Raw genomic sequence first — 24,040 nt, 5'->3', positions numbered from 1 at the left:
CTCTCGGGAGTTCCGTGTGCCTCTGTAGTCTCAGCAACTGTTTCCTCCCCCAGTTTGGGGAAGTTCTCAGCAATTATTTCTTCAAAGACACTTTCTATCCTTTTTTCTCTCTCTTCTTCCTCTGGTACCCCTATAATGCAGATATTGTTCCTTTTGGATTGGTCACACAGTTCTCTTAATATTGTTTCATTCCTGGAGATCCTTTTATCTCTCTCTGCGTCAGCTTCTATGCATTCCTGTTCTCTGGTTTCTGTTCCATCAATGGCCTCTTGCATCTTATCCATTCTGCTTATAAGTCTTTCCAGAGTTTGTTTCACTTCTGTAATCTCCTTCCTGGCATCTGTGATCCTCCTCCGGACTTCATCCCATAGCTCTTGCATATTTCTCTGCAGCTCTGTTAGCATTTTATGATTTTTATTTTGAATTCTTTTTCAGGGAGACTGGTTAGGTCTGCCTCTTCAGATCCTTTCTCAGGTGTTGTTTGAACTATCTTGGACTGGACTAAATTTTTTTGCCTTTTCATGGTGATAGCGGTGGCTGTAGGCAGGTTGCGGGTGTGTCAGCTGGGAAAAGAGTCCTTTCCTGCTTGCTGGATGCCTTGCCCTTCTCCACCGCCTGTGACGGTTACCCGCACTCCTGGAGCAGCCACCAGGTTAGTCCCCTAATATGCTGTGGGCGGGGTGTCCATCAGAGCAGCACAGATCCCTGCGGGGAGTGGCAGGCATGCCAGGTGCGCTCCTCCGTGCTAGCAGCACCCCTGCCAGACAGCTGTGTACCAGTAGCAGCCTTTGGGTCTGGCCCGGGCGGCTGTGCTTTGGGCTGGGATTCCGGTCGGCTGCTGGGAGCGTGCCTGCTCCCTCTGGCTCCGCTGCAGGTGTGTGTGGGGCTCTCCCACATGGGCCTCTACCGGGCTCCTCTGGCTTCACTGCCGCCGGTGCATACGAGCCGCGCCCGAGCTGTTCGGTCATGCCACTGCAGGCTCACACAAGCCTCTCCTGGTCCCATCTGGCACCATTGGTACACATGATCTGCTTTCGGTCCCTTCTGGCACTACCGCCCCCGGCACGCGCTGCCACTCTCCCGCTACTGGGCCCGTGTGTCAGGGTCCGCGCCAGTTGGAGAAACGACTGGCGGCTGCCTAGTCCTGTGAGGGGCTTCAGAGCTGCACTGCCTACCCAGGGTTTAGGGCACCTAAGGTTCCCCGGGATTCCCAGCTGCTGGGACAACTTCATCCAGCTATGGCGTCCCTGTTTCTTTAAGACTTGCGGAAAGCACTCACTTTTCTTTTGTCTCAGGGATGCTGGTTGCGGGGACCTGCCCACAGGTTTTGCTTTTCCATTTCTCTAATATCCAGCACCCCGTGCACCTTGTGTCTGCTCTGCAGGTGCAGATTTATAGAGCTGGTTGTTCAGCAGTCCTGGGCTTTCACTCCCTCCCCGTTCTGACTCCTTTCTTCCCGCCGGGTTTTGGGGTGGGGGAGCGCTCGGGTCCCGCCTGGCCGTGGCTGGTATCTTACCCCCTTCGTGTGATGTTGAGTTTTTGCAGATGTAGATGCATCCTGGCTATTGTACTGCATCCACTGGTGTCTCTTTTAGGAATAGTTGTATTTACTGTATTTTCATAAATATATATGTTTTGGGGAGGAGATTTCCTCTGAACTACTCATGCCGCCATCTTCCCGTGATCCGAGATTGTTTCGCACTACGAAGGAAACTCGTTAAAGTACTTGTATACAATCCAATCTCCTTTTTAATTTATGATGAGGTAGTTCTGAGAGAGGACAGTGAGTGTAGTCAGAGTAGGGTGAGGGCCTCTGCAAAAACACGCCTACCAAAACTCCGTATTAAACAATTAAACAAAGACAGAGTCACATTAATTCTCTAAAGTAAAATACCAAACTAAAAATATAAGTATTCTTCAATAAAGATTAGTTAAAACTGAAAAGCCAAGAGTAACCTGGCCTGCAATGTTTGAACATCCCCCAGATAAGAAAGTGCCTCTACATACCCCATGTCTCCATTGTATCAATTAAATGAGGCTATTGTAAAATTTTCGACAGTTATCTTCTCTGGTCATCCACTAAGTATAGTTTCCAACGTTCACAAAGGTCTTTTTCTTGGCAGGGCTGGGGGGAACCCTCATCTCCCTTCACCTGAATCTATTCACTATGAGAGTAGAACTATATACAGTAACTTTTGCTCAAAAAGTTCTTCAAGCCCCGTCTCTGTGTGTCTGTCTGTCTCACTGCTCTCTTTGTCTCTGTCTCTGTCCCCCTGCTCTCCCTGCTCTCTCTCTGCTCTCTGCTCTCTCTGTCCCGCTGCGCTCTCTCTCTCTCTCTCTCCCCACCCTCTCCCTCTGGGGCAGCCACTCTCTCCTTCAGATAATAAAGTCTCTTGCGTGGGCCCGTGTCTCCTGAGTCATTCTGGGTAAGGAGGGTCGCGGCGAGATACCCTTTCATTGGTGCCGTGACTTCAGATGAGGCTCTCCCATTGACTTTGCTCGTCCTCTGGGAACCTGAGCTGCCCGACCCTCCTCCACGGGCTCACCATCCACTTCCCTGGTTGCTCGACTTCTCGCCCAACACCGGCCTTCGATTTGAAGTATCCAAATTTCCTTGACAACTGTCTTAAGCTTATATTACAGGATGAGCAACCCCTCTCCAAAGACGATGATCCTTATTGATACTGGAACACGCCATCGCCACTGCAGACCAAGGGCTCATCAATACAAAAATGAACTTCATCGCCCCTAATCAGCAGGAAGCAGCTCCTGAAGACTGACCTGCACCCCTTCCCAATCCTCTACCACTGATAAAACAGAAAAGGGAGGAATGTAAGAATATATAATTTATCCTCCTTTTGCCCCATGGTCCCAAGCACATAAGCAGGTGAGAATTATGCCTGGGCCTGCCTGGGGCTTTGCTGGGTTTACCCCACCTTATTTCTAAACATCCTGACCCTCCCCCGAGGCAACAGGCCGAGCAGATTCACCACAATAAAAGGCACCACGCTGCTGCCCCCTTTCTCTCTGTCTGTCTCTGTGTCTGTCTCGCTGCTCTGTTTGTCTCTGTCTGTCTCCCTGCTCTCTCTCCCTCTCTCTCTCTCTCTGCTCTCTGCTCTCTCTGCTGCTCGCTCTCTCTCTCTCTCTCCCCACCCCCTCCCTCTGGGGCAGCCACTCTCTCCTTCAGATAATAAAGTCTCTTGCGTGGAAAAAAAAAAAAAGTTCTTCAAGAAAAGAAGTAAATATTTTTTTAAAGTTCAAAAGTTCAAATTCCTTGTTCATTCCAAAGCCTCTGCCAGCCCGTGTCAACCCCACACTTCAGCTTGAACTGCCTGGCGTCACAAGTTACCAGGGGTTTGGGGCGAGCTCATGACCTATCCAAGCCTCCACTGCTCTTCTGCAAGATGAAGAAACAAGAGCAGTTTGTCAGGGGGTTCTGAGGATTGAGTGCATGTGAGACAGAACAATGCCGAGTGTGGGATCTGCAGCAGCGAACATCCCCGAGTCGGGCCGCCAGCACAGCCATCAGCTTTCCATGGCGAGCGCACCCTTGTCTTCTCACTGTTTCTTTGACTCCTGCCATCTCACTGCAATCAACCTTGCAGAATTAGGCAGAAATTACAAGTTCAGGGGATGATGAAGAGACTTACAGGTTGGAGTGTCTTGGGAAGGCTTGAAGGAAGAGGGGGATCTCAACTGACTCTTAAAGAAGAAGTCTAAAAGGCTGTCCTGTCACACCATTTAGGGTGGCTGCCATCAAAGTGTTGTCAAGGATGTGGACAAAGCAGAACCCTACTCACTGTTGGTGGGAATGTAAACTGGCACAGCCACTGTGGGAAATAGTTTGTTGTTTCCTCGAAAAATTTAGAGAATTGCATATGATTTAGCAGTTCCACTTCTGGGTCCATACTCAAAAGCAGGGTCTCCAAGAGATACTTGCACACCCATGCATAGCATTATTCACAATGGCCAAAAGATGGAAGGAATCCAACTGTCCATCATTGTATAAATGGATAAACAAATGTAGTTTGTAGGTACAATAGAATGTTATTCAGACTTAAAAAAATAAGGAAATTGTGACACATGCTGCAGTTTGGGTGAACCTAGGGGACATTATGCTAAGTGAAATAAGCCAGACACAGAAAGGCAAACACCACGATTCCTTACATGTAAAGTACCTCGGAAGTCAGATTCACAGTCATGAAGTAGCAGGTGGGTACAGGGAGCTGGGGAGGGAAGGAAATGGGGAATTGTTTAATGGGACAGAGCTTTAGTCTAGCAAGATAAGAAGAGCTCCGAAGATGGGTGGTGGTGACGGTTGCTTAGTACTTCTGCGCTGCACACTTAAAAATGGTTGAGGTGGTAAGTGATGAAGCTGACTGTTCTGTCTTTCACCACAATAGATGCATAAAGAGATGGTTGGTGGCTAGAGAAGTGGAGTCTTAAATTTTGAACCTTTTGAGTGTATAACTGATAAACATTTGTTTTAGCAGACTTTATTTTTTAGAGCAGTTTTAGGTTTACTGCTGAATCGAGCAAAAGAGAGTGATTTCCCATACACCCTCTGACTCCCCTGTGGTGAACACCCCCCAACCTGAGGGGTCCATCCTGCACTGTGGCCCATGGTTTATAGGGGGCTCACCCTTGATGGTATGCATGCCATGGTTTGGACAAATGTATAAGGACCTTTTCTTAATTAAAAAATTTTGATAATAATATAAGAACAGCTTAATAATAACTGAGGTGGAACGCTGGTGAGGCTGACCTAATGTGTCATGTTTCAGGCGACCATGGAGAATGCCGACGGTGCTGGCCGGAGCGGGGCTGAGGCGTCTCCCCTGACCGAGGGGCCAGCACAGAGCATCCCTCCGCAGGTGCCCCAGGAGGAGCAGGGCCGGCTTCTCTATCATGAGGAAACCATTGATCTTGGCGGAGACGAGTTTGGGTCTGAGGAGAATGAGACCATATCAGAAGATTCTAACAATTTTGTAGACAAGCTTAATGAGCACATGATGGAGAGCGTCCTCATTTCTGACTCTCCCAACAATAGCGAGGATGATGCTGGTGACCTTGGCTGTTTGCAGGAGGTCGTGGAGCCTTCGGGAGGCAATGCTGATCCCCGACTGGAGACTCTTGTGGGTAAGGCAGCGAGTGACACTCTGAGCAATAACAGTGACAGTGAAGGAGAGGACATGCCTGGGGGCCTCTCCGAGGCGAACCCGGACAGAAGGGTGCCATTGAAGGAAGACCCAGAGCAAGAAGTCAGGGGTGTGCCGTCCTCCGGGGCTGAAGGCACGCCGGGCCCGGGGTCAGGCCTACCGGCCCAGGGGCCGCCTCCCAGGGACGAGCCTGTCCCCGTGTGCACCATCTTCAGCCAGCCCCAGCCAGCCCCGTTTCTGCGCGACGGCTTCGAGTCACAGATGGTGAAATCGCCTAGTTTCAGCGGCGCCAGTGAGGCTGCAGCCAAGACCCCTCCCCAGGTGGTCCAGCCCAGCCCCAGCCTGAGTAAGTTTTTTGGAGACACGACCAGCACAAATTCCCTGGCGTCAGACTTCTTTGATTCCTTCACGACTTCCACCTTCATTTCTGTCAGTAATCCTAATGCAGGCCCTCCAGTTCCAGAAGAATCATCCTCACTCACGACTCCGGTGCGGGGAAAAAACCCGGGCTCTGCCGAAGCTTCCTACTCCCCAGGGGCTGAAGGGTCAGAGTCCAGGGGGTCCGTGGCTTCTCTCGAAGTCCCTCCGTCTCCAAAGCCGTTCCCCCAGATCCAGGCTGTGTCCGCAGGGAGCGAGGACCCCTTCGCCACTGCCCTGAGCATGAGTGACAGGGACCGGAGGGGCGATGCCTGGCTCCCCGGGGAGGGCACCAGGGAGGTCCTGGTCGCAGTCGCCACCCAGCAGCACAGCACGGTGTTCGTAGACAAGGAGAGCCTCACCATGCCAGGCCTCAAGTTCGACAACATCCAGGTAAGTCACCAGCGTTTTGTAAGGAGACAGTGGTGAACGGAGTTCTCAGTGAGGTCCTTCTGTGTCCACACCTTGTTCCTTTCAGTCTCTTTCTGATAGATACATACATATAAACAATCCTTCCAAGGATTGAAAAAGCCTTATTTTTCAGCAGTTCTTAAGATCATGGTTAAGAGAGTCTGTTGTTATGTCAGTAGGTAATTTGGAACCCTGGTGATTTCCCTGATAATGCGTTGATATTACTAATCAGTCTTAAAAATAAATACCAGCAAGGTAATTACATAATAATTCTCTGAAGTAGCTGCAACTTGTGTGATCAGGTTATTGTGACATTTAACCTCCAACAATTGTAAATCCTCCATTCCTCCTTTAAAAAAATTTGGAATATACGTTCGTGTTACATATAACATGCTTGACATAAGAAGAGTTTTTATGGGTTCATTGCAAAAAATATGAATGGCCCCCCAAAAATACTAAGTTACAAAAATACATAAATGGTACATATAGTAAATATTAATAAAAAAAGTTCAATCTCACTAGCAATGAAAGGTGATAAAATTGTTGTAATTTTCCATTATCAAATTGTGCATTTTATTTATAATCATTCCCTGTTTGTTAGAGTGTAAGAAAATAGTCTGTCTTAGGCAGCCCTGATGGGACCATAAACTGGTACAAACTTCTGAAATACAGTTTTTGAGTGCACACAGCTTTTGTCCCAGAAATCCCCCTCTCAGGAGTGTTTTATAAGGAAATAATCTCACTGGTATACAAGTACCCAGCTTTGGGGGTGCCCATCAGAATGTGATTATGATTGCAGAGCATGTGAGACCTAAAAGTCTGATCCAAGGGCTGCATGGATATGTGACTCATCTGCGCAGTGTAATATTGATGTATTTTAAATGACAGTAGAGGAGAATTTTTAATGAGGTTCATAATTTATTACTAAATTCAAAAAGCCAGATACAAGACAGCACGTAGTGTGCACAGTCTGATAGAGCATCTGTAAATGTCTGCACGCACGCCTATGGCGTGAGCTCGTCTTCCCGTCCCTCGTAGCTCTCGGCACCCAGCCTACAGGTGGGCCAGCTGTGTCAGGGCAGCCTCGCATCCTGCGCGTGTCCAGCCTACTGGGGCTAGAAGAGGGCCCTGCTGTCTTCAGCAGCCCTGCTCACAGGGAGCATTTTTCCACTCATACATGGCTGGGTCAGAAACCTGGTGCCTCATGCCTGGAGCCTGGAGTGTCATATTGGGCCTGCAAATCGCTGAGCTCCATGCAGCGCGCCCCACCGGGGAAGCGAGCTCAGAGAGGTTAGTGCTGGGTAACAGGTGCCAGCCCATAGACTTCTTCACACTCTGCATAGCTGGCTGCCAGCATATCACCACTAAACACATTTACTGTGGCCTCAGCCACCAGCCACCATTGGAGATACCCTCTCCACACTCCCAAGCAGAATATACTGAACATTCACCTTTACAGGGTTCTCTTAATGAATTCCAGCTGTGGACTCTGACTTGAGGGGATATTTGGACACTTAGAATGGGTCTGTGTCTTCATTGGATCCTTGCCCATCCCCTCCACAGCCCTGTCTCCATCCCCTGAGGTGGCCTTAGTGTTCTGCTTCAGGTGCCTTCCCTCCCTCCCTTCTGGGGTCTCTGCTCTGCCGTTTGATTCCCTTAACCTCAGTGGGTCTGGCCTTTAGCACTTCCTTTCCACACTGCAGTTTGTTTCCCCTTCAGATTGTAATTTGGAAAAATTGAAGGTTGCTATGGAAATGATTTAACCCAGTGGTTCCCAGCTGGAGCTGCAGTTCTGGGGTACATTGGAAATGTGGAGGTGCCTCACCATGGTTGCCAAAAGGGCTGGAATGAGTGCATGATAATTAGTGGGTGGGGCCGAGAACGGGAACTGCAGTGGCTGAGTACAGTTCTTATCATAAAAATCACCCTACCCGCAATGCCAGTGATTCTTGGGTTGAGAAACACAGGAAGTTCCTGTGCTAGAATAAGCCTCAATTGGATTGCATACGGAGGTCCTGTCTCCACATGAAAAGCGAAAAGCGTGGGCCCTGTGACAGGCCCCCAGCTTTGAAGCCTCTGTTACTTCCCCAGCCGTGAGCTAAGTAGGGCCCCCGTGAGTCAGCAGGGGTGCACTGGCAGAGCGGCACCCAGTGCCACCCAGCAAGAGCGCCTTTCTCTTTGTTTCCTTTTAAGTCCTTAGGTAATGTCTTCTGTACCTCCTGGAGTGGGGTGGTTTTGGAGACCTCATGGAGAACTGAAATTTGAACCAAGGAGAGTTTCCAAAGTATCTTTGACTTTCCCATGTAACAGACATGCTAGGTATGTGTTTGCCTGTGTCTCTTCACTTGTACATCACTCTTCAAAGAAGAGTATTTTATTTTATTTATTTTTTTATTAGTTTTATTTTGGTATCATTAATCTACAGTTACATGAAGGACATTATGTTTACTAGGCTGCCCCCTTCACCAAGTCCCCCCCACATCCCTGTTCACAGTCACTGTCCATCAGTGTAGTTAGATGCTGTAAAATCACTACTTGTCTTCTCTGTGTTGCGCAGCCCTCCCCGTGGCCCCCCGCCCCCACTATACATGCTAATCGTAATGCCCTCTTTCTTTTTTTCCCACCCTTATCCCTCCCTTCCCACCTGTCCTCCCCAGTCCCTTTCCCTTTGGTAACTGTTAGTCGATCTTGGGTTCTGTGGTTCTGCTGCTGTTTTGTTCCTTCAGTTTTCTTTTGTTCTTATACTCCACATATGAGTGAAATCATTTGGTACTTGTCTTTCTCCGCCTGGCTTATTTCACTGCACATAATACCCTCTAGCTCCATCCATGTTGTTGCAAATGGTAGGATCTGTTTTTTTCTTATAGCTGAGTAATATTCCATTGTGTATATGTGCCACATCTTCTTTATCCATTCATCTACTGATGGACACTTAGGTTGCTTCCGTATCTTGGCTATTGTAAATAGTGCAGCGATAAACATAGGGGTGCATCTGTCTTTTTCAAACTGGAGTGCTGCATTCTTGGGGTAAATTCCTAGAAGTGGAATTCCTGGGTCAAATGGTATTTCTATTTTGAGGAACCTCCATACTGCTTTCCACAATGGTTGAACTAATCTACATTCCCACCAGCAGTGTAGGAGGGTTCCCCTTTCTCCACAGCCTCGCCAACATTCGTTGTTGTTTGTCTTTTGGATGGTAGCCATCCTTACTTGTGTGAGGTGATATCTCATTGTGGTTTTAATTTGCATTTCTCTGATGATTAGCGATGTGGAGCATCTTTTCATGTGTCTGTTGACCATCTGAATTTCTTCTTTAGAGAACTGTCTATTCAGCTCCTCTGCCCATTTTTTAATTGGATTATTTGCTTTTTTGTTTGTTGAGGTGTATGAGCTCTTTATATATTTTGGATGTCAACCCTTTATCGGATCTGTCATTTATGAATATATTCTCCCATGCTGTAGGGTACCTTTTTGTTCTATTGATGGTGGCCTTTGCTGTACAGAGCTTTTCAGCTTGATATAGTCCCACTTGTTCATTTTTGCTTTTGTTTCCCTTGCCCGGGGAGATATGTTCAAGAAGAAGTCACTCATATTTATGTCTAAGAGATTTTTGCCTATGTTTTCTTCTAAGAGTTTTATGGTTTCATGACTTACATTCAAGTCTTTGATCCATTCCGAATTTAGTTTTGTGTGTGGGGTTAGACAGCGATCCAGCTTCATTATCTTACATGTAGCTGTCCAGTTTTGCCAGCACCATCTGTTGAAGAGACTGTCCTTTCCCCATTGTATGTCCATGGCCCCTTTATCAAATATTAGTTGACCATATATGTTTGGGTTAATGCAAAGAAGAGTATTTTAAATGACAGTAGAGGAAATTCCTGGGAAGAAAAGAAAAGCTGTCCAGTTAATCCTAAATGGAAGTGCTGGGTTTATTTGCCAGAAGACTTAAGACTAGTAGATTAAAGAAGAAATTCTCTATTAACTTTGTGTGCACTCCAAGCTTTTAAGACATTGACCTATTAACAAGTTTCTCCCGTACCCCATACTATTGCAGTGTTTGTTCTAAGTCAGGTTTGTAAAACACTTCTGTTTAATTTTTTTCAGAATTGCTCACCTATTGCTGCCTAATTAACAATTCCCTTCCTATGAGATAAAATTTGAAAAAAGTTTAAATGCTTCCTTATGAAGTGACCTTTTTGGCAGCCTAAGTTAGAGTTAGAGGTGAATGTGTGCACTTTATCCAAGCATAGTAGCATCGAAAGAACAGGCGTTTTCAGCCTGTTAGAGCTGTGGATGGCATGTGCTCTCAGAGAAGTAGGTGGAGAGCTTGTGGAGTGGTAATTCAGTGCCAGTAAGGAATGAAGTTGCAGAATGTTTGTATGAAGCTTGTCCAATAGAGAGGAAGGAATGGTGACAACGGAAGCAGCAGCGTCTTTGTGCCCGAGTAATAGGATGGGGACCTTCTCTTGGGCATCAGAACACTGCGGCCTGAGTGAGTGGATCTAGAAACCAGGAGCACAGACTGCAGGCTGCATCTTCCCACTACCCCTCCTCCTTCCGTCCCTTGATTCTCTAACCCCTGCCCTTCCCCCATGTGGAGTTACAGGAATCCCTGCAGGGAAGCCAAGCAGTCTGTGTTAACACCCCTTTCCTAAGCTCTTCCAAGTCCTGTGTCAGAAACCTCCAGAAAGCCAAAGATGTGCCTGCTACCACAGGTCTGCTAGCTCCAGCTTTCTGTTTTACAAGTTAGAAAAACCTATTCATTTCATCACTTTTACAGTTATTTTTGCTGGATATGCATTGTGTTTACAACCTATAGAATTTAAGTTGGTAGCTGTCTTTGCCCTCCGCACTTGCGCTGCCTCTGGGCTGTGTCAGTGCTGCGGGGCCCGTGGCGGCTTTTCCCTCTGCTCTTATGCACCCAGCTTTTACCCCTGGGTGACCTTTCTGACATCTGTCCTGAAGCCTCGGTGGTCAGGGGGAGCACCCCAGTGGCTGGTGGGAACTCGGCCTTTCAGACTTACTCGCTGGTTTTCAGCAGCTTGATGCTCACGGGCCTTCGCATCCTTTTCTCTCATGTTTATCGTGCTTGGGATTCACTGACCCTGTTGGATCTGTGAGTTTGTCATTTTCATCAATTTTGGAACGTTTTTGGTCACCCTTCAAATGGTTTGTCAGTTCTCCCGCTCTGCTTCTGGGAGCTCCAGTTACACACGTTCCTCAGTGTCTGTCGCCAAAGAGGGTCCCCAGGGGTCTGTTTCGGTTTTGCTCCTCAGTCTCCCTCTCTGTGCTGAAGTTTGAATTCCTCTTGCTGTGTCCTTAAGTTCATTTTATCCTTCCCTCTGCAGTTTGCAGTTTGTAGTTGATGCTATTCAGTGAAATTTTCATGTTTTTTGTCTCCAGAATTTCCATTTGGTCCTTCTTTTTATCTTTTGCTTTATTCTGTGCTCACGTTTTACTTTAGATCTTTGGGCACATTTGTAATGGCTGTCCGAAGGTTCCCTCCTGAGAATCCCATCATCTCTGTGACTTCTGGGTCTGTTCATAATTGGATTTTCTCTTGGTTCTGGGTCACAGGTGCTTGCTTTTTCACACGGCTAGTAATTTTTTAAATTCATTTTATTATCATGAATCTACAATTACATGAAGAACATTATGGTTACTAGACTCCCCCCTTCACCAAGTCCCCCCCCACAAACCCCATTACAGTCACTTTCCATCAGTGTAGTAAGATGCTGTAGACTCACTACTTGTCTTCTCTGTTTTGCACATCCCTCCCTGTGCCCCCCCCAACATTATACATGCTAATCGTAAGGCCCCCTTTCTTTTTCCCTGTCCTTATCCCTCCGTTCCCACCCCTCCTGCCCAGTCCCTTTCCCTTTGGTAACTGTTAGTCCATTCTTGGGTTCGGTGATTCTGCTGCTGTTTTGTTCCTTCAGTTTTCCTTTGTTCTTATGCTCCACAGATGAGTGAAATCATTTGGTACTTGTCTTTCTCCACCTGGCTTATTTCACTGAGCATAATACCCTCTAGCTCCATCCATGTTGTTGCAAATGGTAGGATTTGTTTTCTTCTATGGCTGAATAATATTCCATTGTGTATATGTACCACATCTTCTTTATCCATTCATCTACTGATGGACACTTAGGTTGCTTCCCTATCTTGGCTATTGTAAATAGTGCTGCGATAAACATAGGGGTGCATATGTCTTTTTCAAACTGGGCTGCTGCATTCTTAGGGTAAATTCCTAGAAGTGGAATTCCTGGGTCAAATGGTATTTCTATTTTGAGCATTCTGAGGAACCTCCATGCTGCTTTCCACATGGTTGAACTAATTTACATTCCCACCAGCAGTGTAGGAGGGTTCCCCTTTCTCCACACGCTCGCCAACATTTGTTGTTGTTTGTCTTTTGGATGGAGGCCATCCTTACTGGTGTGAGGTGATATCTCATTGTGGTTTTAATTTGCATTTCTCTGATGACAAGCGATGTGGAGCTTCTTTTCATGTGCCTGTTGGCCATCTGGATTTCTTCTTTAGAGAACTGTCAATTCAGCTCCTCTGCCCATTTTTTAATTGGATTATTTGCTTTTTGTTTCTTGAGGTGTGTGAGCTCTTTATATATTTTGGATGTCAACCCTTTATCGGATCTGTCATTTATGAATATATTCTCCCATGCTGTAGGGTACCTTTTTGTTCTATTGATGGTGTCCTTTACTGTACAGAAGCTTTTTAGCTTGATATAGTCCCACTTGTTCATTTTTGCTTTTGTTTCCCTTGCCCAGGGAGATATGTTCATGAAGATATCTCCCAAAGATCTAAATGAAGAAGTCACTCATGTTTATGTCCAAGAGACTTTTGCCTATGTTTTTTTCTAAGAGTTTTATGGTTTCATGAGTTACATTCAGGTCTTTGATCCATTTCGAATTTACTTTAGTGTATGGGTTCGACAGTGATCCAGTTTCATTCTCTTACACGTACCTGTCCAGTTTTGCCAGCACCATCTGTTGAAGAAACTCTCATTTCCCCATTGTATGTCCATGGCTCCCTTATCATATATTAATTGACCATATATGTTTGGGTTAATATCTGGGGTCTCTATTTTGTTCCACTGGTCTGTGGCTCTGTTCTTGTGCCAGTACCAAATTGTCCTAATTACTGTGGCTTTGTAGTAGAGCTTGAAGTTGGGGAGTGAGATCCCCCACACTTTATTCTTCCTTCTCAGGATTGCTTTGGCTACTCGGGGTCTTTGGTGTTTCCATATGAATTTTGAACTATTTGTTCTAGTTCATTGAAGAATGTTGTTGGTAATTTGATAGGAATTGCATCAAATCTGTATATTGCTTTGGGCAGGATGGCCATTTTGACAATATTAGTTCTTCCTAGCCAAGAGCATGGGATGAGTTTCCATTTGTTAGTGTCCTCTTTAACTTCTCTTAAGAGTGTCTTATAGTTTTCAGGGTATAGGTCTTTCACTTCTTTGGTTAGGTTTATTCCTAGGTATTTTATTCTTTTTGATGCAATTGTGAATGGAATTATTTCCGGATTTCTCTTTCTATTAGTTCATTGTTAGTGTATAGGAAAGCCACAGATTTCTGTGTGTTAATTTTCTATCCTGCAACTTTCCTGAATTCCGATATCAGTTCTAGTAGTTTTGGAGTGGAGTCTTTAGGGTTTTTTATGTACAATATCATGTCATCTGCAAATAGTGACAGTTTGACTTCTTCTTTACCAATCTGGATTCCTTGTATTTCTTTGTTTTGTCTAATTGCCGTGGCTAGGACCTCCAGTACTATGTTAAATAACAGTGGGGAGAGTGGGCATCCCTGTCTTGTTCCCGATCTCAGAGGAAAAGCTTTCAGCTTCTCGCTGTTCAGTATAATGTTGGCTGTGGGTTTATCATATATGGCCTTTATTATGTTGAGGTACCTGCCCTCTATTCCCATTTTGCTGAGAGTTTTTATCATGAATGGATGTTGAATTTTGTTAAATGCTTTTTCAGCATCTATGGAGATGATCATGTGGTTTTTGTCCTTCTTTTTGTTGATGTGGTGGATGATGTTGATGAATTTTCAGATGTTATACCATCCTTGCATCCCTGGGATGAATCCCACTTGGTCTTGGTGTATGATCCTCTTGATGTATTTTTGAATTTTATTTGCTAATATTTTGTTGAGTATTTTTGCATCTACGTTCATCAGGGATATTGGTCTGTAGTTTTCTTTTTTGGTGGGGTCTTTGCCTGGTTTTGGTATTAGGGTGATGTTGGCTTCATAGAATGAGTTTGGGAGTATTCCCTCCTCTTCTATTTTTTGGAAAACTTTAAGGAGAATGGGTGTTATGTCTTCTCTGTATGTCTGATAAAATTCCGAGGTAAATCCATCTGTCCTGGGGGTTTTGTTCTTGGGTAGTTTTTTGATTACCGCTTCAATTTCTTTGCTGGTAATTGGTTTGTTTAGATTTTGTGTTTCTTCCTTGGTCAGTCTTGGAAGGTTGTATTTTGCTAGGAAGTTGTCCATTTCTTCTAGGTTTTCCAGCTTCTTAGCATATAGGTTTTCATAGTAGTCTCTAAGAATTCTTTGTATTTCTGTTGGGTCCGTCATGATGTTTCCTTTCTCATTTCTGATTCTGTTGATGTGTGTTGATTCTCTTTTTCTCTTAACAAGTCTGGCTAGCACGAGTTTTTTGTGTGAACCTGTGGGGTCTACCTCTCTGGGGTCCATACCTGGGAGTGGAATTGCTGGGTTATATAATAACTGTTGAACATTTTGAGGAATGTCCACGCTGTCTTCCAAATGGCTGCACCACTTTACATTCCATCAGAGACTTGTGGGGGTCCTGGAGTTCGAGGTTTCGTTTCATGTTTATTTCTGAGAGTTTGGGTGGCTCCACATCCCCTGGAGAGAGCAGACACCGGGGCCAGAGAGCAGAATGCTTCCAGAATAAACAGCTGCTCTTTTTTGCCGGCACCGCAGCAGAAAGCTCTGCATGGTGGGTCCTGGGTCAAGTGCTGCTCCCTTCAGCCCCCCTGCCCAGGGTCCCTGTGTCTTTAGGTTTCCAGACAGTGGAGCCCAGACTCCACGAGTCAGCCGCCTGGGTCTCCTTAGTTACAGCATGAAGGAGTTAAACTGGTCCTCTCTGTGCAGCATGAAATCGAGTTTGCCAGTTGCTGGTCTGCGGCTCCTCTGACTGCTGTAAAACCTCTTGTCCGTGAGGAGCTGTGTTTGTGCCAGGCTTTCCGTAGCCATGTGGCTGAGCTCTCTTTGTTCTGCCCTCTAATTATCCCTCCTAGATCAGCCAGCCACTTGTATAGCTCTGGCATTTAAAGTATTTCTTCCTTTATAAAAACAAAATCGTTAAACTGCTGCTTCTAGATCTTTCCCCATGTAGGGAAGAGTGGGTTGGCCTCTTGGCACTGGGTTTAGCGCCCAGGCCAGGACCAGATGCATGGCCCAGGGTCCCCACCATCTCTCTTGTGGAAGGTGGCAGCAGACACTGCAGCAGCTTTTCTGTGTCACCTGTGCACCATCCCCTGTGGCGTTTTAAGTGTCACCACCTGGAATGATGATGGAGGACTGACCTTGTGTCTAAGTGAACTACACTGTGCCTTTATTTTCCCAATTAGTAGGAAAACAGTAGGAAGCCTCCGGGCCAGGCATGGATGGCTGCAGGCCTCCCGTCCTCAGGCTTCTCTCCGCCTTCAGTCAGTTTGTCCCTGCTTGTTCCCCGCTTGTCGCCGGCAGCACTAGATGCACTGCCCGGGGCTGAAAGGCTTTGTGCTGCCCTAGGAGGAAGGCTTGGCCCTGTTCACCGGCCCCTGGAGGTCAGGTCTCTCCCTGCTCACCCAGGCCAGGCCAGCCCCTTCCGGCCTCACCAGAACACCCTGCCCCCATTGCCCTTCCATCCTTCTTTAGTTCTTTTTCCCGCTGTTTAAAAAACACTTTTTCTGTATTAAGTATATTTGATGTGCAAAATTATATTAGTTTCAGGTGTACAACATGATTCACTGTTTGTATGTGTTGCCAAATGACCGCCACAGTAAGTCTGTTAGCATCTGTCACCAAACAGACTTAAGAACTTTTTTTCTTACCATGAGAACTTTTAAATTTACTCATAACAGCTTTCAAATTTGCAATACAATGTCACGAACTATAGTGACCATGCTATACTGACCCCCCAGGACTGACTTGTTTTATAACTGGGGGTTTGTACCCGGTGACCCCCTTCATCCCTTTTGCCCACCCCTCCCTCCCTCTGCTCTGCCTCTGGCCACCACCAAACTCTTCTCTGTGTCTGTGAGCTTGGTAAGTGAGATTGTACAGTGTCTTTCATCCTCTGTGGGGCTTTCTTCACTCAGTGTAAGGTGCTCAAGGTCCATCCACGTCACAGTGGCAGTATTTCATTCTTTTCTGTGGCTGAATAGTATTCTGTTGTGTATATATAACGTCACATCCTTATCCCTTCACCATCAACGGGCACTTAGGTTGCTTCTGTGTCTTGGCTGTTATAAATATGCTGCAGTGAACGTAGGGGTGCAGATGCCTTTTCAAGTTTATGATTTTGCTTTGTAAAGGTAGATACCAGTAAGTGGGATTGCTTTATCATATGGTGGTTCCATTACTAATTTCTTGAGGATCCTCTGCACTGTTTTCCATAGTGATGCCCCAGTTACACTCCCAACAGTGCACAAGAGCTCCCTTCTCTTCACATCCACGCCAGCCTTCTTCCCTTTGAAGTGACAGGCTTCACATTCCACTTCGTGTGCCGCAGCCCCATCTGTGGGGCCAGGTTTCCTGCGCAGAGGCTTGTGCGGGCCCTTCCGCACACATAGCGTGACTCCTTTGTGCCAAGGGCCTGTCTGAGGAGGGGTTCTTCCATGCCCCCGGGCTTGGGTGGGGTCAACACTGGGAGGAAGGGGACCCCGAGCCACAGGTAACTTCCTCGGTGGACCCCAGAGGCTTTCCCGGAAGCGCAGGCAAGCTGGCCGATTGCTGGGATTTGAGCAGAGTGCCCATCAGGCCCGCCTGCCCCGGCCTCAGCGCAGCCCTCACGTTCTCCTCTCAGCCTTCTGTCCCCAGAGTCTTAGCTCCCACTTGAGCAGCCCCCTCCAGCCCTTGCACAAAGCCCACGTCCTGGCCTGGGGTGCCATGTCAGGCCGGTACAGGTGGCGGGTCGTTTCAGCTTCCTCTCCCAAAGAAGAACAGGTCTAAGGGACGCATCTCAGCACAGGTGGTGACACTTCAGCATCTGGCTAATTGACATCCCACCGTGTATATAACCATAGGTTACCCCCGCACACCAATGGAGAAGAAAGAAGTTTGGTTAGTTATGGGTTCTGATTAGCCAGATTTAAGTAGCATTCTATGGTTCTGACATATTTTTCTTATATTCTTTCAAGGGAGATGCAGTTAAAGACTTAATGCTCCGCTTCCTGGGTGAGAAGGCAGCAGCCAAGAGGCAGGTCCTGACCGCCAGCTCCGTGGAGCAGTCCTTTGTCGGCCTGAAGCAGCTGATCGTAAGTAACAAGGTGTCTGATTATTGGTATTGTGTTTTGATAAGTTCTGCCTTCCTTTATGTTTTCCCTAGAGCTGATTACTTTGAATATGTTATCTGAAGCCCTTGCACATAAAGAAAATATTGTTGGGTTAGATCCCAATCCTGTAGAGCAAAAAGCATCATGTTTACATACTTTTAAGCCTGACCAGTTAACAAGCCATTATTTTAAAATGATCAAATTATTTGAAGCGGCATCACTTTGATTAAATACACTTCATCAAATATAACAACTAGAGATAAGTCATTTTATGTTGCTCTTTTAAAATACTCTGGTGTCGAAGGTTTCTTGCTAAACGGGCGTATTCACCAGAAATGCACCAGAGGTCATTCTCTGCTCATCAGCAGAGTAAGCGCGAGCACGCTGTCCTCAAGTGGAAGTGGGAAGCGGAACGGCAGGCCCCTTCTCATGGGGGAGGCAGCTGCCCGCGGTGGTCGCGAGCCACTGGAGGTCGTATGCCCCCACGAGTGCTTTTCTCTTGGCATCTCCCAGCATGTTTACGGAAGCGTGTGTCCTCCAAAAGGTGCCAGGCATCACTTGCATGGATGGTTAGCAGATGTCGTGCTTCTAAGCCAATTAGAGTTTAATTTTTAGTAAACTTAAATGCTTCATCGAGCTGCTTTTGCTGAAGTAATTCTGGAATTATTCCTGTGACTGAAAAGTTTGGGGAAGGAAAGGTCAGGAGGTAACCTGTTCCTGAAAGGGAGGAAGAACAACTAATTTTTAAACACCTGTATATACTTTGCCGTTTATTAATGAAGTTACAGGTTTAAAAGGTAAGCATTTTCATGACCACACGAAACTGATGAAACCAGTTGGTTCTTCCATTGTTGGGAGGTTCTTGTTGTCATTCCCTTTATTTGGCCTTGAAACAAGTGCTGCAGTACATCACGGTGAGTCATTGGCTGCCAGGCTGCATGTGAGTTATGCATTTGCAATGATGAGTGAAGACGCACACACAGCCACACACAGTAATTGTAATTACTTTGTTCCACAAGCTTTTTACCTCCTTTGATTATTCCCTGTGTTCGTACACACAATGGTTTGATCTTTTTTTCATACATTGGAAATACTTATGGGCCAGTAGAGATTGTGTCACAGCTTTAACATGGAGACCCACCTAAGGTGGTAAGTGTATTTATGGAAAGATCATTACCTTGCCCTGGTATTTTAATGATGTCCTAGAATAATTCCTGTCATCTGTAGGAGTAGAAAGCAAAGAGTTTTTAAATGTATTTTCCTAAGTGATGTCCGAGTGCTCTAGGATTGTGGTCCACAGGGAGGTGAACCTCACGGCCTGTGGAGAGTGGCGTTTCGGTCACTTTAGTGGCATCTGTATGGAGTTGATGGTTCCTTTTGAGTCACAGGTAGGGAAAAGTTCTGTACATACTTTTAGTTACTTGAGTGATTTTTATTGGACTGTTTTTCTCATCTTTTGGAAGTTGTTGAGTGCCTGTGTTCAGTTTTTCAAATAGAGTCTATGTATTCCTAATTTAAAAAGAAATAACGTTTATTTAAATTTAGATTTTTCTCACATCAAGCTAACTTCATTATCAGAGTTCTGTATGTCATACATAGTAATAATGAGATTTCCTCTCCATAGAACTTTAAGTTTTACATGATATACTTTAAATTCTAATTTTAAAAGTTACTTTTTTACCTTATGTTTCTGGATCTAATATTGAAAATGGAGGAGGCCCACCAGGAAGGGGCACTAGAAGGTAGAAAACAATGAGATAAAAACAGCAGGAAGCAGCCTGAAAGACCTGTGATGGCAACTTCACGCGCAGGCAGCGTGTGCCACACGCATCACGGGCCGCTGCTGTGAGGTCCCGCTGTTGTGAAGGAAGAGCGTGACAGGCTTTAGAACCAACGCTGGGTCCAGTCTTCCCAGCCCGTCCTTTGGTCTCCTCCTTCCCCTCCGTCAGACCCCCGCTAGGCTCACGGGGTGGGCCTGCACAGGTGGTAAACTGGAAGGGGCTGGGGCACAGGCCGACCCTAGTCTCCTCCGGCATTTTTCATTTAGCAGGAAGGCCCTGGCCTGCTAGGTCCACGTCACCTCTCAGGCAAGTCCAAAGAGCAGGAAAGAGCATCAGAAAGCTGGAGGCCATGCTCTCTCTGGAGAAGTAAGCCACTCGTGTGTGCGTGCACGTATACACATACCCACTTATACACATCCATGCTTGATGTGTCCCCCGTGCCTTCTGATTGGATCTCATGAAAGGACAAATGCTGGAGAAGGATGACATGGGAACAGAGCCACCACTTGCAGGACAGGAGCCAAGTCCCCACGCTGAGTGGCTGGGTCAGCGAAAGAAGAGGACAGGTCAGAGCCCAGAAACACACTTACGTGGAAAGAGTGGCATTAGAGATTTTTAGGGAAAATGAACTAATCAAAAAATGGCACAGAATTAACAGATGCCAAATGGGGAAAACTTTAAAGATCTCTGCCTCTTTCCCACAAAGACCCAAATGCACTGTGAGAAATGCACTCACTGGTCCAAACTTAGTAAGTGGACACGGAGACAAAGAGAACAGCGGAGCGAGGCTCTACCGGCAGCCTTGCAAGGTGAGCTGCCTGGGAGCGGGCACCCTCGGGGCCACGTCAGCAGGTCAGTCCTTGGCGCGGGAGCCCCTCCCCCGGCTCCTCACTGCCTGAGGGCTGCAGGGTTCACAGTCTAAGCAGGTTATATCCATATGCACCTTCACATTTCTCTTAAAGTTAGTGGCTGTTTTAAAACTTTCTGTGCATTTTTCTACGTGACACGCAGCTGCTCTTCCTCAGGCTCCCTCCCCTCCCAGCCACGGTGACCTTCCGGCACATGTTCTGGCACGTAGGCTTCTTGTCAGTACCCTTTAGTTTACACGTTAATTCCTCTGGGAATAAATCACTTTTAGTTTCATGCATTACTAACAGCACTTAAACAAAAATCTTTGACTTTAGAAAATAGAGAAGACTCTTAATGACTCAGGGTGAAGAAGCATTTCAGAAACAAAATACAAAACACTAAACCTTTCAGGAAAAGATTGATAAATTTTTCTTCTAAATTTGAAACTTGTATATAACAAAAACACCTTAAACATTAAAAGACAAGCCACAGAACAAGAGAAGATGTTTGAAATACACATTAAGACCTTCATCTAATGAATAAGAAAACAGAAATAACCCAGTAGAAAAACAACCCAAAAACATGAAGACAATTCATGGAAGCCACAAAACCAATAAACATGGGAAATGCTCAACCTCATTGGGACTCATAGAAATGTAAATAAAACAAGAAGGTTGTACATTTCAACCCCATGCAGAAAAGGGTCGCAAGGCTGTAAACAGTAGCACGCCCCTGAGTGGGAGGGCAAGTGCAGGGACCGCCTTGCAGAGCAGCTTCATGGCAGCCCATGCGACCACACTCGGCATCACCTTGGACCCGAGGCTTCACTGCTGATGGTGGACTTCAGGAAAACTGTGCAGAGAGAGACATGTTCAGGAATGTTTGTGGATATAGTATTTGTATTAGCCAACATTATATTAAAAACCTTAGTAGCCAGCAACGAGAAAAAATTCATGCTACATAGTCAAGTAAATCCTTTGGAGCAGTTGGAATCCGTGCAGGAGAACCTCACTCCTCAATATGGATGAACTTGAGAACGGTGTTGAGCAGCGAAAACAGGGCAAAGGCTGCCTGTAACATGCCAGCTTGTAGTAATGCTTGAAAACGAGCAGGTAATCCCTCAGCCACAGCTCTGCAACCCAAGAGAGCCCTGAAACCTACGATTATTCCTGGCAGCAGACGTGACCTGACCAGGCTCATTCAGCAGCAGCCAGGCCATGTCCACCCTGCTCTCCCACACCCCTCCCCACCTGCCCTGCTTCCTGGGAACAGTGACAGCCAGAGCTCCCGGGCAGGTGACTGCCCTGCCAGAGCTCCCGGGCAGGTGACTGCCCTGCCACAGCTCTACTGGCGGCACCAGGCCCTGGCTGCATCCCCAGCACTGTGGTTCCCTGGCCTTGCCCACCCCACTCCAGGTAGCCCCCACCAGACCATTCAGGGCGCTGGGAATGGTCTAGGGCCCAGGTTACTGCCAGGCCCCTCGTGGAGAAGACAGCCAAGGTCCTTGTTGATCCCACTTGGTACAAAGCAAAAATATTCCTGTGCCTGGAACTGTTTTTGAAATGCAAACCAAACTTGAACTGTAGCCAAGCAAAAGTTCTGTATTCTTTTACCAGGAAAAACAGTTATTTGGGAAAAAGAGAATTGCTGGTTAACTTTTCTAACCTCTTTGCTTTTCACCTTCCTTTTCTTCTTAAATTATGACACAAGGAAAACCATGGAAACCATGTTCATCTCTCTGCTTCCTCTATAAGCATGTCTGACTCTTAAACCCAGAGATAATCCAAACCTTTAGAGACTGGGGAGCCATGCCAGGTCCTGTTCTAGTCCTGAGTAGGTAGAATGAGTTTTGGGCTCAAGTCTGGCCCCTACGCCATGCTTCAGCCTGTGTCCTCAGACAGGCCACCGAGAAGGACGCCCCCAGAACAGCCACATGCTGTTTGGTTACTGTCTCAAGGAATCAGGTCATTCTGACTCCTGGAAAATTGGCTGTCAGGTTAGCATACATTTGCTTAGATATGACTATGTGTCATTTATAGACCATCAATGCTAATGAGAACATGGCTTAGCCTAATACTGCACACTTAGTCAAGAGTGGCAGTTATCTAGGTAAATCATATTCAGTCCTCTGTGGGAAAATTATATTAGGAGAAGCTGTTATAGCAGCATAAACTTCCCTGCTTTCTATTTCAGTTAGCAAAGAAGCCACTTTTTAAAAGATTTACATTTGCAAAAAAAAAGAAAGAAAGAATAAGATGACAGGTTTGGGTTTCATTTTTAATAGTAGCAATCTGGTTTGAGATACAGAAAACACATTTTATATATGAAATCATAGCAAGAGCTGAAGGTTTTTTATATGACATTTAATCATTATGTTGCACTTCACATTCGCAAAGTATTGCAAATAATTTTATTACACATTTAAATGTTTTATTAGTGGTGGGTATCTGTACATAATAGATATAAAATAAGGAGTCTTTATTGTGTACTAAATATTTCTTACTTGTTTAAAAAATATAGAAATATCCATGACCAGACTTTCTCATTTATATATTTTTGCACCCATTCTGTCTGCCTTTGAGGTCTATCAAATAGATCATAGAGGGGCTCACTGGGGTTGGGACACTGTCAAGGGGTTCCTTATCTACTGTGGCTAAATCCCTTTGCTTTTATTACTTTTTCTTTTTTTCAGCAAAAACACCTCTTTCCTCATGCTTTAACCACCGTAGTTAGTAGTAACTTGTATGTTACTAGTAGTAACAAGTCCTATTTGGTAAAAATAATAATAATAATGTATTATTTAAACAAGCATTAATTTGTTTTCCTGCACATGGTCAGAGATGGGGTGTGGTGTCCCCTCTGGGGCCTCCCCTGTGTGGGACAGACGTGGGTGGCCACCCATTTCCACATGGCCAGGGTGGAAACGCCTAGTCTGCAGTTGTGCTCTCACACCAGGCATGCGGCCTTGACCACTAATCCTCATTTTACAAACAGCATGTTCTTATTTCAGAAGAATGGAAGAGAAATTGATATAGAATTACTGTCAGTTAACATTTAGTATTTACATATGTATGTAGTACATGTATGAATATGAACAGATCTGTGTTATTTATGTACACCACACAAAATTTCATATTACATGCCTAATTTTACATCTTTCTGTTACCTAATATCATGTCTTGGCATTTTCCAATATTAAAGCATCTTTGAAAACATAGTTTACCAGCTGCATAACCTGAAACAGTTGCAAATAACCTTTGGAGAACCACTTGTGTGGATGTGATGACTTCCTTAGGACAGACCCTGGGAGGAGAATTCCTAGGGCAGGGTGTGGACAGAGCAGACTGCACCGGAGCACCTTCACCAGAACCCGGGCACACACCCGCAAGATGGGCAGACGAGAAGGTTCTTCCCCAGGAGCCTGCCTTGCGGACCACATCGTGGGGAGCTCTTTCAGGGAGGCGCAGGCCAGAAATCTCTAGGAACCCCGCGGATCCGGTGCCTGCACCAGCCGCCTCCTGCTGCTTCCCGGCCGGCACTGCGCACAGCGCTCTCCTGCACACGTGCTCGTTTCATCCTCCCATCAGTTGGGTGGGTGGAGGCGTTTGACTTGCCCAGTTGAGCACCTCAGGGTTGGGTGGCATGCCAGCACCCTTGAGAAAGGCGAGGCACATGCCTCCTGACTGCAGACCAGCACCCCTCTGCCACAGCTGCTTCCCCAGAAATCAGGGCACCCCCAGCAGCCCGTGCCTCGAGGGGTCCCAAGTAAGTAAGGTCTGAAGAACTGCCTTGGCGACAAGTGAAGGGTCCATGCCCACTCGTGGGCTCCTCAGTAGCAGGGTCCGTGTCCCCTGAGTCCTCGCCACTCAGCATTCTGGCTGGCAGGTGTGAAG

At 46.3% G+C, this 24,040-nt stretch overlaps 1 protein-coding gene across 12 annotated transcripts in view; it reads left to right on the top strand.

Moving 5' to 3' along the window:
- TRAPPC12 (trafficking protein particle complex subunit 12) overlaps window positions 1-24,040 on the top strand; it is a 79,797-nt gene that overhangs the window by 9,622 nt on the left and 46,135 nt on the right. For all 12 annotated transcript variants that reach the window (XR_012123011.1, XM_073217186.1, XM_073217191.1 and 9 more), the window contains exons 2-3: window positions 4,785-5,969; window positions 17,383-17,499. Coding sequence is in view for 11 of the 12 variants with exons in the window: in XM_073217186.1 (XP_073073287.1) it covers window positions 4,791-5,969; window positions 17,383-17,499 (1,296 nt within the window). In the remaining variant the exon portion in view is untranslated. The remainder of the gene's footprint in view (window positions 1-4,784; window positions 5,970-17,382; window positions 17,500-24,040) is intronic.

Source organism: Manis javanica, chromosome 1 (assembly GCF_040802235.1).
Source record: "Manis javanica isolate MJ-LG chromosome 1, MJ_LKY, whole genome shotgun sequence".
Lineage (NCBI taxonomy): Eukaryota > Metazoa > Chordata > Mammalia > Pholidota > Manidae > Manis > Manis javanica.
Note: the sequence above shows the minus strand (reverse complement) of the source record. Positions and strands in the feature narration are given on the sequence as shown.